Source organism: Chaetomium globosum, genomic scaffold (assembly GCF_000143365.1).
Source record: "Chaetomium globosum CBS 148.51 scaffold_3 genomic scaffold, whole genome shotgun sequence".
In the NCBI taxonomy this organism is placed as follows: domain Eukaryota; kingdom Fungi; phylum Ascomycota; class Sordariomycetes; order Sordariales; family Chaetomiaceae; genus Chaetomium; species Chaetomium globosum.
Window position 1 is genome coordinate 3,224,279 of NT_165978.1, and position 11,485 is coordinate 3,235,763.

Genomic DNA, 11,485 nt, shown 5'->3' on the forward strand with positions numbered 1-11,485 from the left:
GCACCCCCCCCCCCTCCCCACCCCCCACACCCCCGCCCCCCCCCCCACCCCCAACCCCTCCCCCCTCCTCCCCACCCCCACCTCCAACAGCGAAAACGGCCTGCCCGGCTCCCACCGGCGGCACGACCTCCCCCGGCGCGCCAGCAGCACCCTTGGCGGTGGCGGCGGTGACCCGCTGGCGCGCATCCTCACGGGCGAGGACGATACCCCCGACAGCCGGCCGTGGCTGCACAACACGGTGAGTCTGGTGGCGGTGTGGGCGGTGGGGGTGGCCGGGTGGTTTGTGAGTTGGAAGATGGGGGCGTGGGCTGTGCCTGGCGGGGAGGGGGGTGAGGGTGGTGGTGGTGGTGGTGGTGGTAGTGTTGGTGGTGGTGAGGGGCAGGGGGTGCAGGAACCGATGGCGGTGGTGGGCATGGTGTTGGGGTATGCGAGCGCAGTTTGTTATTTGTGGTAGGTTCCCCTTTTTTTCTTTTTTCTTTTTTCTATTTTGGCCTTTTGGACCGCAGAGCTCGAGGAGCCTTTCCAGCGCTGGCCACCCCTCAACCACCTGGGGCACGACATGCTAACAGAGTCTGGCGACAGCGCGCGCATCCCGCAAATCATCAAGAACTACCGCGAAAAGTCGTGCGAGGGGCTCGCCCTGCTCTTCTTCCTGCTGTCGCTGACGGGCAACTTCACCTACGGCGCGAGCGTCATCTCCTTCTCCCAGGAGCGCGACTACTTCATCAGGGCCCTGCCGTGGCTGCTCGGCTCCCTCGGCACCATGGTCGAGGACTCCATCATCTTTGTGCAGTTCCGCATATACTCGCCCGCGCGGCAGGTTAAGCCCAGCGGGGCGGCGTAGGGTGCGTAGGGTTGTGTATGATGGTGTCGAGGTGTGCGGCTTGAGTTATGCGAACGGGGGCGGCATCTTTATAGACGGGTGAGATGAGACGAGAAGGGATGGGATGAGATGATCATGGTTATTGGGAAGTGGGCATTTGCATGTTTTGCAGCTTGGTTTGCATCTTGGCTGCATTTATGGGGCGTCAAGACTCCAGATTGTCGTTTCGTGGGCGTTCTTGCATACTCTGCGGTGTCGATTAGCTTAGATAGCCGCCTGTGCATACCTACCACCTTTGGTAAATACCACCTCGCATGCATGAGCGACCTAGGTAATTTGGACGAACCGAAGAGCTGAGTCGTTTGCAGCAGCCGCGATCCACACTCCATCGTGCATCCCCTCTCAACACCATATACAGCCAGTTCTCATCCCTTTTTTCATTAACGCTGTCGGCACAAAATGTTCAACAACCTCCCGGTAGAGATACTGTTCACCATCTGCGAACATATCGGACATTCGCACCCCTCTAGCGTGTTGTCCTTTGCGCTGACAAATAAACGCAATTACTCTATCGCTTGCGCTATCTTGTATCGGACCATCGTGGTCGAAGCTTGCCACTCCGAGCAGCTGGCCCTGGACACGCAGAGGTGCGAAGACTTGCTCCGCCGGGATTCGGCATTCCCCCATGTCAGACGCTTCATCGTGTATGGAGGGTTTTGGAAGCCCTCTTATGACAATCATTCTCTCGAGCGGAAACCTATGCCGTTCAAGAAGCTCTTTGGGTCGCCTTACGACGACGACGAGGATGACGACCAAGGGATAATCGTGTCTTTTGTGGAGGGACTTACCTTCGAGCGCACCCCTGGCCTGAATATTGGCCAACTGGACGCGTGTTGGGAGTCGCTATGTCGTTTGGTTAAATTGTTGTCCGGCCTGGCAGACTTCGTATTCGCTTTGCCCGACTTGATGCCACCTTGTCTTCTCGAGACGCTACACAACCAGTTTCCGGCGCCATCTCTGACACGGCTGCGGCTGCATGTCTTTGGCTTTGCCCTCTCCAGTCTCGCAGACGGAAAACCGGACCCCCACGAGCTATCCCTTGCGTCGTCCCCCCTACTCCACCGCATTTGGGTTCACTATTGTGACACGGACGGCTACGATCGAGATGGTCGGCCGAGCTACCATGGCGCAGTTGTTGCGGAGCTAGCAGAGGGCTTCTCGCCCAACCTAAAAGATGTGCGTCTGTTCCAGGACTGGGGTGACCCTAAGGACCCAGATGGACGCATTTTACCACCGCCACCGGCTAGGAAGCGTTTCTCAAAAGACCCCCCTGCGATTGGTTCCCTGCGGTGTTTGGAGGTTGCCGGCATACAAATGTATCATGACTACAGGGGACTCCCGGAAGCGGCCCTTCGATGCTGGAGGACAAGCACCGATTTTTCTGTTCTTCAAACTTTGAATCTTCGCCAGAGGCTCGACCGGGGGGGGCTTGCCTTCCTGGAAGAGTGGTGCAGCTTTCCGAACCTCACAACGTTGACTTTGCACTACGATACCCGTGCGGGTGCGGGCCGGGCGGACGCCGAGACGCTGCACAACTTTCTTTGTGCCCTGCCAAATCTTCGCTCTCTCGAACTGCAGGGCAGTTGCACCCTACACCTGAAAGCCACCGCCTTCAACCCCGGCCTGAGAAGGCTAGGCCTCCCCAACCAGCCGGCCGAGCTAGATTACGAACGTCTCCACTCCCATCATACAACGCTGCCCCCAGATAGAGGACCTGAGCCTGGTACTACCCCGTTCTCGAGGCGGCCCCGAAGAGGTCAAGCTCTACCGGGTGCTCGGCACGCTCCCGCGGCTCCGGCGCCTGAGCCTCGCACTCGACGCCAGCTCGCCCACCGCCGAGATACGGTACTTTATCCCCAAGCGCGCGGAATCCCTCGTGCTGCAAGGAAACGCGCATCTCAGCACAGACTCCACCAGCACGATACGATATGCCCCAACCCGCGCCGTCTTCAACGCCTTCGTCGATAGCGCGGTCGACGCGAAGCTCGCCCGGGCCATCTTCACGGCCGTCTCCCAGGGGAAAAAGAACCCCGTCGCCACCATTACCAACAACACCGCGGTGCTGCCCCTCGAGAGCCTCACCGTCTCGCGTCGTCCGCGCCGGCGACTGGGTGGTTACGCTTCATGCCTTTCAGGGGCATATGATGCGCGCCGCGCTGAATCCGTTACCTGAGGATCTTGGCGCGTCCCTGGCGCGTCCGCCGCGACCCTAGGGACGATCGCCCCGAGGTGCTGCATGCTGTCGAATTGGACGACGTCGATTAGGTGACGCCTTCCGTTTACTGGACGGCGGGTGCGCAGGGCGCTCTGTGCCGCTGGTCGGCGGATTTGGCCCGAGAAGGCGCCGGGCAGTAATGGTTGAGGATTGGGAGAGCTGGCCGCTGGAGGGTGTGAATGACGATGAGAATCGCCGGGCTGGCGACGGAAGGAAGAGTGTTGGGGGAACCGTCGGGGTGGCAGGCAACCAGCACACGCCACCGGCGCTTGTTTTTCCCGGCGGCCGAGAGGAAGGACCGAGAGATAGTCGGGAAATAGGCAACTTATAACGAAGTACCGGAAGATCAGTTGCTTTGGAGGCTGGACGTTGTCTGGGGTGGATACAGACCGACCGAGGGGCCGGGGCCGGGGCCGGGGTCCGGCCCGGGGTAAGTGGAGACTGGATCCGGCTCCGGCCGTGTCTGGCTTAAACCCCGTTCCGTGTGCTTTTGACGCTCAGTCGGTTCCAATGCGAATTCGTTGATATCAGTTTTTGCTAGGAAAGGGGACTGGTATCTGGCATGGAACAGACATTATCATTATCACACTGTCTCATAAGATGCTTTGGTTGTATCCTTGGTGACATGACCCCAGCTGAGCGGAAGACCGGACAATCCCTGCCAAGACGCTGGCCGTTTGAAGTGGGTTCTCTCACGGCCGCCAAGCGAACCCCATCGCCCCATCAGGTCATCCATTTCCAGGTCGGGTTTGCCTGTGAGAAGAAGTGTTATGGATGGAATCTTGTGACTCGCTTGATGGTTATTTCTTCCAACATGCGTCTTTGTGAGTCGGGATGAGATCACTCAAGAGTTTTCTGAGTCCCAGGGTATCCGGCAGCTCCCTTGACAATGCACACCGCCTAACTTTCTTCCCCTTCAGTTTCAACCCTGAAACCTGCCAGTGAGGCTTTGGGCCACAGGCGGCTCCAAGTGCGGCCCCGCCCGCCCCGGCCACACCAGAGCGTCGCAGCGGCGAGTTTCAGATTCCAATACGACAAGAGTTTTGCCGCCCGGTCGCGAACTCGGCGCTTCTTGTCGTCCAGTCTTGTGCCATCGATTGGCTTTCCTTTCTCCTCTTCCTTCCCATGTGTAATTCTCTGGTGCGAATTGATCGACACTTCCGCCCAAACCTCTCTCTCTTCCCTTCTCCTAATACAAACCAGCTGGTCTGAATACCTTCATCTCCGCCCTTTTTTATCTTGCACACCTGGATCGATTGATTTGATTCCCTCCCCGGCGGACCCATCAAATCCCAACCACACCACACCACACCACAATACCTACCTACCTCCTCTTAATCCGCGCCGCGCGCCCACCTACCTCCCCACAAACCTTAATCAACACTTCGCCCCAAAACCCAGACCCAAACCCCAAAAAATGCGTCCCGCCGCCCTCGTCCGCCCTCGCCCTCTCGCTGTGCGCCTCGCTCGCCAGCGCCGGCGTCGTGCGCACCCCGATCCGCCCCCGACCAGGTCGTGGCCCAAGACGGGCGACGACTGCTTCTTTGGCGTCACCACGCCGCTAGGGGTGCGGGTACGTTTACATCTGTTTTTTCTGTTCATGAGATCGCTGTTTTGTTGTTGTTGTTGTTGTTGTTAGTTGATGGCTAATCATTGTTGGTGGGGGTAGGCCTGTTGAGGAGTAATTAAGCCGTTTTTTGGGGGGTTTTTGCCTGTCTCCTTGTTTTAGGGGTGGATAACGGTGGTGGTGTTGGGGTGGGTTATGGATGGATGGCAGGATATTGGGATGAGAAGGGCAGACACCGTACGTGTGCTCTCTCCTCTCAGAATCCTCAGCAGGCCGATATCTCGTCAGGATGGGTGGAGCTTGCGGATCTGCGATAGGGCGGACCTTGAACGCAGGCTGAGGCTTGTGGTGATGGATTCTCTTCGTTTATTATATATACCCTACATCGACATGTGTATACTTCGTTGGGTTTCGACCGTCATCCGGACATCTCGTCGAACCAAACGTGCGTCGCTTCCCGACATTGAGTTTTGTTCGCTGACGTTCTGGGTCCCCGTCAACAACTTTATCTTCTAATGACGGACGCATCGAGCCCTTTGGATTTAGCCACGACGCATGATCAGCCACGGTGCATGATCATGATCAGCCAGACCAAGGTGTCAACCGTTACAAAACTCCCGTCGTGTCGCGCATCAACGAAGAAGCCAGATATGTGAAAGGCTTCATATTAAGCGTATATTGGGTATATTTGTACAATTCTGGAGACAAGCACAACCACAATGTGGGCCCAAACGCGGTCCCGCCTCATACATGTAGCTGCTCCTCCCCTAACCTCGTCGTTTTCCACGTCGGCCATCGTTCCGAATTAGACCGGCAAGGGCGCCGGGGCGCCAGTCGGGCTTCCCGATTTTGTGCCGGGTGGCGGGAGGAAGAGAGGGAGGTATGTAACAAGCAGAGACACCACTAATTGGCCTGGGTTAGCTTATGAGAGGACAAAGTTCGGAGGTAAAAATTGCCCTACCTGACATGCCGACATTGAAGTAGCCTGGTGTGCTGCTGCTCTTCTTGGTCTCTTCGCTCTCGCCGAGCCAGCTCTGGATGCTAAAGACAACGGCCGCCCTGTATCGCATATCTGTCAGTTTCTCGTGATTTCGGGGCGCATGTCGTACGAAGATGGAGAATCGTTGGATGTCTCGCGGGAAGGGACAGATTGGCGCCACGGGAGACGGCAGAATTGGGGCTAGCTTACCACCCAACGTATTTGTTGCGCATGAAAATGGCGGCCATGGGGAGAGTAGAGGAGATGGTCGATTGGAACTCGACGTTGTCGCCCTTCGCAGCCGGCTCTTGATACGGAATGACTGCAGTCGTGGTCGTGGTTAGTACGCATGCTCTTCGTTGGGATTGCCAATTGTGATGATAGTCCTCGGCACTTACTCAAGTCCGGTTGCCTCATGTCCTTCTCTTTGTTTGACTCCATGGCGAATAGGTGAGATGCGCGGGCGTGGTGTTTGATGGTTGATTGCCACAACGTGCGAGACAGCGACGTGTTTTTGGTGATCTCGTTTGGCGCAGCGCCCCTGGACTGGACCCCAGATAGGCAGCTACGGAGGTTACAGGCAAAAGTTTTCAAAGTGGGTCAGGTACTGGCAAGGGTTATGGGCAGGGGCCAAGCAAAGCCCTCGAAGTACCTCCTCTCAAGCTCCTGTTACCAGAGCGCATCGCGCGCAGCAGTCAATTCAGAAAGGAATATGCATTCCGTTGGCATCAATAACTGCCTGCTGCCGTATAGGCATTGTATCTACACGCTCTCTAAGGATTTCCTCGGGGATTGCTTCCCACGCGCGTAACGTTTAAAGCCGGCTTGACGGAGGGCGTAGCGGATCGCATACTCTGAACAGTCCCAGCCTAGAGCAGCAGGGATTTTGGAGTAGGGCATTCGGCGAGTAGCTTTCGAGGAAGTGATGAACGCAATCAAATCTTCAATCTGTTCTGGATTGAGAAGGCCGGGCCGACCAGAGCGTTTCTTTGGCGTGATGTTTGGGGCGCGGCAGGCATGTCCGACCTGGTTGTAGGTAAAGCCGAGTTGCGCGACGATTTGCTCGTATGTAAAACCACATTTGCGGAGAGTCTGAACTTGAAGCCGCTCATCGCGAGAGAGATGGGCGCTCTTAGAATGATGGCTCGGCGGCGTAGAGGGGAGCTCTGAAGACATCGCGAAGCTGGTGATGTTTGAATTGACTGCTGCGCGCGACGCGCTCTGGCAACAGGAGGTACTTCGAGGGCTTTGCTTGGCCCCTGCCCATAACCCTTGCCAGTACCTGACCCACTTTGAAAACTTTTGCCTGTAACCTCCGTACTGTGTAGATGCCCCACAATAAAGATTCCGGGGGCTCGGAAGAGCTTCCAGGAGCGATACGCTAACGCACGGGCCTTTGGCCACTTCGAGAATCCGCCTTCTCCTCCTCCCAAAGGTTCTCACATCATCGCGATCCTGAGCGGAGTGGCCGGAACGACACCCCGGCGGACTTCCTTCCAGCGCCATCGGGCCACCGCCCATGCCACTCGGACCCGGAAAACATTACTCGTTAGATTCCCCAAAAGGGAATCCCAAGGGTTCCTAGCCTCCTTCTTGAGCCCTTATCGACATTGGCACGCACGCAAGACGTAATACTCGGTAACCATGGCTTGGCCGAGGGCGCGAGAATATTGTCCCAGTCACCTCGGCCGAATCAAGCAGCTGGCGTCCGCCTTGAAATTCGCAGAAACAAGAAGTGTGTAATCTGTACACAGCAAGTGGCAGAGCTTCGACAAGATGCAGCGGCCCGGACGGCAATCTCCGTGGCCTGTGACATCGCACATCGCAAATCCGGAATCCACTGCAGTGAGGATGGTTGTACAAAGATGCCCAACCATTTCCACAACTTTTCCGGCTGGATACCGACAAGATCCCGATTGATATGGAGTCCTGCGGCGTTCCCACGTATCCGCTGACGGCAAAAGGAACAGGGTGACGGCAATGAGTGGCAGGTGAACGATCTTGATGACCAAACTCGCATCAGCAGCGAACTAGAGATTTAGTTAGCGTCGGTATGGAAAGGGCCCGCCAGGGTCAGGCCACGGAGGGGCGTTGCCAAGTCTGATAGATCGCTGACGACAGGGATCTCACACTGTGTACCATTTCGAGATGCCGCTCGCATCTGCAACATATGGATGTACTATTCCGCGTTTCAAAATGGGATGCAGAACACTGCAGTGGGTGGTGGGTGTGAGGGGCAATACATAGTAATCGGGCCACGGAATAAAAAACTGGATATGCCGTTCTAGCCGCCGTTGTCGACCTCGAAGCTGCCCGATCCGCCCCCACCGCGGGAAGCACTGTGTGCAGAAACATGGCAGCACCGTAAGGTCACATCCCTACTGCTCAAATTGGGGCCAGCGTGCACGCCATCTCCCGAAGAGCCTGTGGTGGTAAGGGTCCCGCACGCAGCCCGACCCAAGCCCTCTGGGGTCGACTTCTCTAGGTAGTCTCTCGAGTTAGACTACCACCACCGACGGGTGAATTGTGACCTCCCCTGCTTCAACCCATCGAAGCAGTCACACACTGCTGGGTTTCGAAGTTGGTCGCACATATCCCTCGCCCTCCATCGCCAATGTCGAGTTTTCATTTCCGTCATCTTCAAATCGAGAATCGAATTGTGTTCTCAGCCGTCGCTTCCGTCCGACGACCGGCCTAGGTTAGGACCAAAGCCCCCAAGCGGTTCCCACCGCACTTCACGCTGCAGGGATCGGGTTAGGTTCAGCGGATGCTCCGACTTCATCCATTCCATCCCACCGCCGTTGCCATCGGACAACTGGCGCCCCCAACCCGACAAGAACCTCTCCTTTCTCCGACGGCATCTTGCGGCATGGCGCAGTCGCTCCCCCTCCTGCGATGACCTCCCGGCCTCCCATAGGCGTCCAGCAGCGAGCGCCCCAGGTCAAGGCTGAGCGGGCCGAGTCTGTAACAACGCCCGACCACCGCCCGCCAGCGCGTTCTCTCGGAGCAGCAACGGCAGCAGATCCCCAACAACAGCAGCATACGTCACCCTCAGCCCCACAAACAGGAGTTCTCTTAAGTCCCCCCCAGAGATCAGGAGGCGCAGTCGGCATGCCCCAAGCGGGTCGATCGCCCTCAAACTCGAACTCTCCAGATCGCGACCCCTCCACATGCGTCTCGTCGAGTCGACGAGCGCCGCCGAGTCCAAAGTCTTCATCCCGTCACGCATAATGCCTCCCACCGACTCCTCCGAGCTCGGTGATATGAGTCCCCACCCCTCGATCCATCCGCTGAGCATTGAGGCCGACGTCCCGTTACCTCTGCCCCAACGGCCCCCACCCTTTGTCGCCAGTGTGCCACGCCGCGAGATGCCACCCCCGGCAACTGCCAACCCCCCCAAGAAAGATAATCGCCCGAAACCGTACACGGTAGAGCCGCCGGCTGCTGCCCCGCGGTATGCGATACACACCGATGCCCAGGTGAAGGCGGGCGGATCGGCGCCAAAGATCGGATACGCAGACTTCTTCCCTTGGACGGGGAATCATCCCGAAGACCAGTTTTCCGACGATGTGATCCGAAATGGATATTATAATAAGGCCTTGTATACCCCGGCAGAAACACAGTCGGCCAAAAACATACTGTTTCCGGCCTTGAAACACAAGACTGGCCTCACTGCGCTGTCATCCGTCTTTACCGCCGTGTTGGGGCAGAGGAGGCACAATGGGCAGATCACGGCTCCGTCGACCTTCAAACCCCCACCCCGAGTTACCCTCACCGACACCAAACGGGAGTCCTGGTTGAAGGATCTCGCGAACCCCGCCATTTCGCTCCGACGGCTCAGCCGAACGATACCCCATGGCATCCGCGGCAAGATCCTCCTCGAGCAATGCCTGAACAAACGTGTGCCGACCGACCGAGCAGTCTGGCTGATCAAGTGCGTTGGCGCAAAACGAGATACGGGCAACCAAGCGGAAGGGCGTCAGCACCTTGGTAATGGGCGGGGAGACGAGGTGGATCAAGGACTGGACTGTTTCGGTTGAGCAGTTCATTGAACATGTTTATTTCTCGTTTGACGACGATGACTGGAAATTCAAGGTCCACTACACGTGAGTTTTTGGGAAACCTTTTATCCCTTCGGTGATCAGGGACTAACGTTGGACCAGAACGCGACTGGCGGCACATTTGTACGCCGAGTATTTACTCGACCGCGAGCATTTCTCGGAATGGCTTGTCTCCAACCTCGAAAACAGCTCGGACGCTAAACTTCCCATGTGGATGCTCATCACACAATTATACTGGAAGGACCTGCTCAAGATGAGGAGGTACGGCCGCAGGCTGGTTACCGCTCTTATCAGCCACCATCACCTAGTATGTAGATCCGGACAGCCTTTTCAATCGATTGCGAAATACTTATACTGCTGCAGATATATAACCACCCCGACAAAGACATTTTACACCCACTCCTGGAAAGCCTAACCCAGTGCCTGAATACATTAATATTGAGCAGCCCTGAGAATTTTGTATCTCCATCCACTTGGTCCAAGTATAGAGATGCTCTAAAAGCGTGCCTCCCCGCTGGCGACCAGGCGAGACACAACTCCTTCGGCGCGATAAATCTCCGAAACGAACAGCTCGCCGCAGCCGCCAACAGGTCGCAACCGGCTGCCCGGCATATCCTAGTACGGATGCTCGACGGGACCCTCCAGAACCCCATGTCGAACGAGCTGCCGGCCCAGTGCTGGGGAATCTCCAAGGACAAGGACGCTCTGGCGAGAGCTTTGCTGGAGTGGTGCACCTCTCTGTACCGCCCTGGTCTGGCAAAAATCTACGTCACGAGCCGGATACTGCAGCATTGGAGCACGCTGGGCTTGGACTCGACGGCGACCGTGCTGGACTTTCTCGAGGCCGATGCTTGTGAAGAGAAGGAGCACAAGTCGGCGTTTTATCACGTCGTCTGCGAGCTTGTCCGATCAGAGATCTTCTCGGTCCCTCGCTATATCCAATGGCTCATGGCGCGTGGGGGGACAAGAAATCCCGAGCTTGTCTCGAGAGACGGGCCGGCACCGACTCGTTTGCTCGTCGAGGTCCCAACACACGCTCTCGCGCCATCTCAGCGGGACCTCCGGGGCGAGATGCTCCGGCGCGCCTCCTTTAGTGTGGCAGACGCGGCAGCCGATGTGGAGTTGGCGCTCAAGCACCTGAAACACACGCTGGGGATGTCGACGGACCCAACGGATCTGAAGCCGTTGTCACTCAGCAAGTTCACCAAGAAAATCGCATCTGCAGACCGAGCGCTCAAGGCCGAGCTCGGTTGGTGGCTCCGGGCCAACTTCGCTGCCCACGCCGAGGAGAGGGAGAGAGAGGGTAACCAGGCGCCGGAAATATCGCCCGCCCTTTTCTACGCTGTTCGATCCGTGCTAGAGGCAGCCGAAGACTTCTCCATGATTTGGCGATATCTTTGAAGACGCTCACGCGGCACTCGAGCGTGAAGATTCTAGCGGGCCATCGCCGACACGGTCACTCGGCACTTATTCATTTTATTCCGCCTCAGGTGTTACCCTGCCCTTAGTTCAGCAATCTAACACAAACGTATCAAAGAACGACGTACAAGAACAGACTATCGCTCTGCGCCCGCACATAGACCACGCTCGTAACCCTCGCACCGAGGATACCGGGCATGGGGGGAGCTTTGCCCTCGCAGTTGAAAAAACGACTTAGTTGCTGATACGACGCAGGAACCCGGTGGATGCGAGATACCCCAATGGTACGATACGATGGTAGACACAATCCAGAAGAATACCCGGAGAGCATACCAGAGAGAAAATAGAAAAAAGATTACAG

The 11,485-nt window shown here is 57.1% G+C and overlaps 4 protein-coding genes across 4 annotated transcripts in view; 3 read left to right on the forward strand and 1 right to left on the reverse strand.

Moving 5' to 3' along the window:
* Positions 1 to 844, forward strand: part of CHGG_06339 (uncharacterized protein) — a gene marked incomplete at both ends in the record, with an annotated part of 1,164 nt that extends 320 nt beyond the window's left edge. The window contains 2 exons of the mRNA XM_001222433.1: positions 91 to 423; positions 583 to 844. Coding sequence (XP_001222434.1) covers positions 91 to 423; positions 583 to 844 — 595 coding nt within the window. The remainder of the gene's footprint in view (positions 1 to 90; positions 424 to 582) is intronic.
* A 438-nt stretch (positions 845 to 1,282) lies between these two features.
* CHGG_06340 (uncharacterized protein) lies at positions 1,283 to 3,056 on the forward strand (the record flags this gene model as incomplete). Its single annotated transcript, XM_001222434.1, has 2 exons — positions 1,283 to 2,555; positions 2,626 to 3,056. 2 exons carry the CDS (start codon positions 1,283 to 1,285, stop codon positions 3,054 to 3,056), a joined length of 1,704 nt encoding a protein of 567 aa, XP_001222435.1.
* A 2,414-nt stretch (positions 3,057 to 5,470) lies between these two features.
* On the reverse strand, positions 5,471 to 7,150 carry CHGG_06341 (uncharacterized protein; the record flags this gene model as incomplete). Its single annotated transcript, XM_001222435.1, has 5 exons — positions 5,471 to 5,568; positions 5,627 to 5,724; positions 5,855 to 5,966; positions 6,043 to 6,209; positions 6,498 to 7,150. The coding sequence occupies 5 exons, from the start codon at positions 7,148 to 7,150 to the stop codon at positions 5,471 to 5,473; spliced, it is 1,128 nt and encodes a 375-aa protein (XP_001222436.1).
* A 1,664-nt stretch (positions 7,151 to 8,814) lies between these two features.
* On the forward strand, positions 8,815 to 11,106 carry CHGG_06342 (uncharacterized protein; the record flags this gene model as incomplete). Its single annotated transcript, XM_001222436.1, has 3 exons — positions 8,815 to 9,578; positions 9,808 to 10,012; positions 10,069 to 11,106. 3 exons carry the CDS (start codon positions 8,815 to 8,817, stop codon positions 11,104 to 11,106), a joined length of 2,007 nt encoding a protein of 668 aa, XP_001222437.1.
* Positions 11,107 to 11,485: the final 379 nt, after the last annotated feature.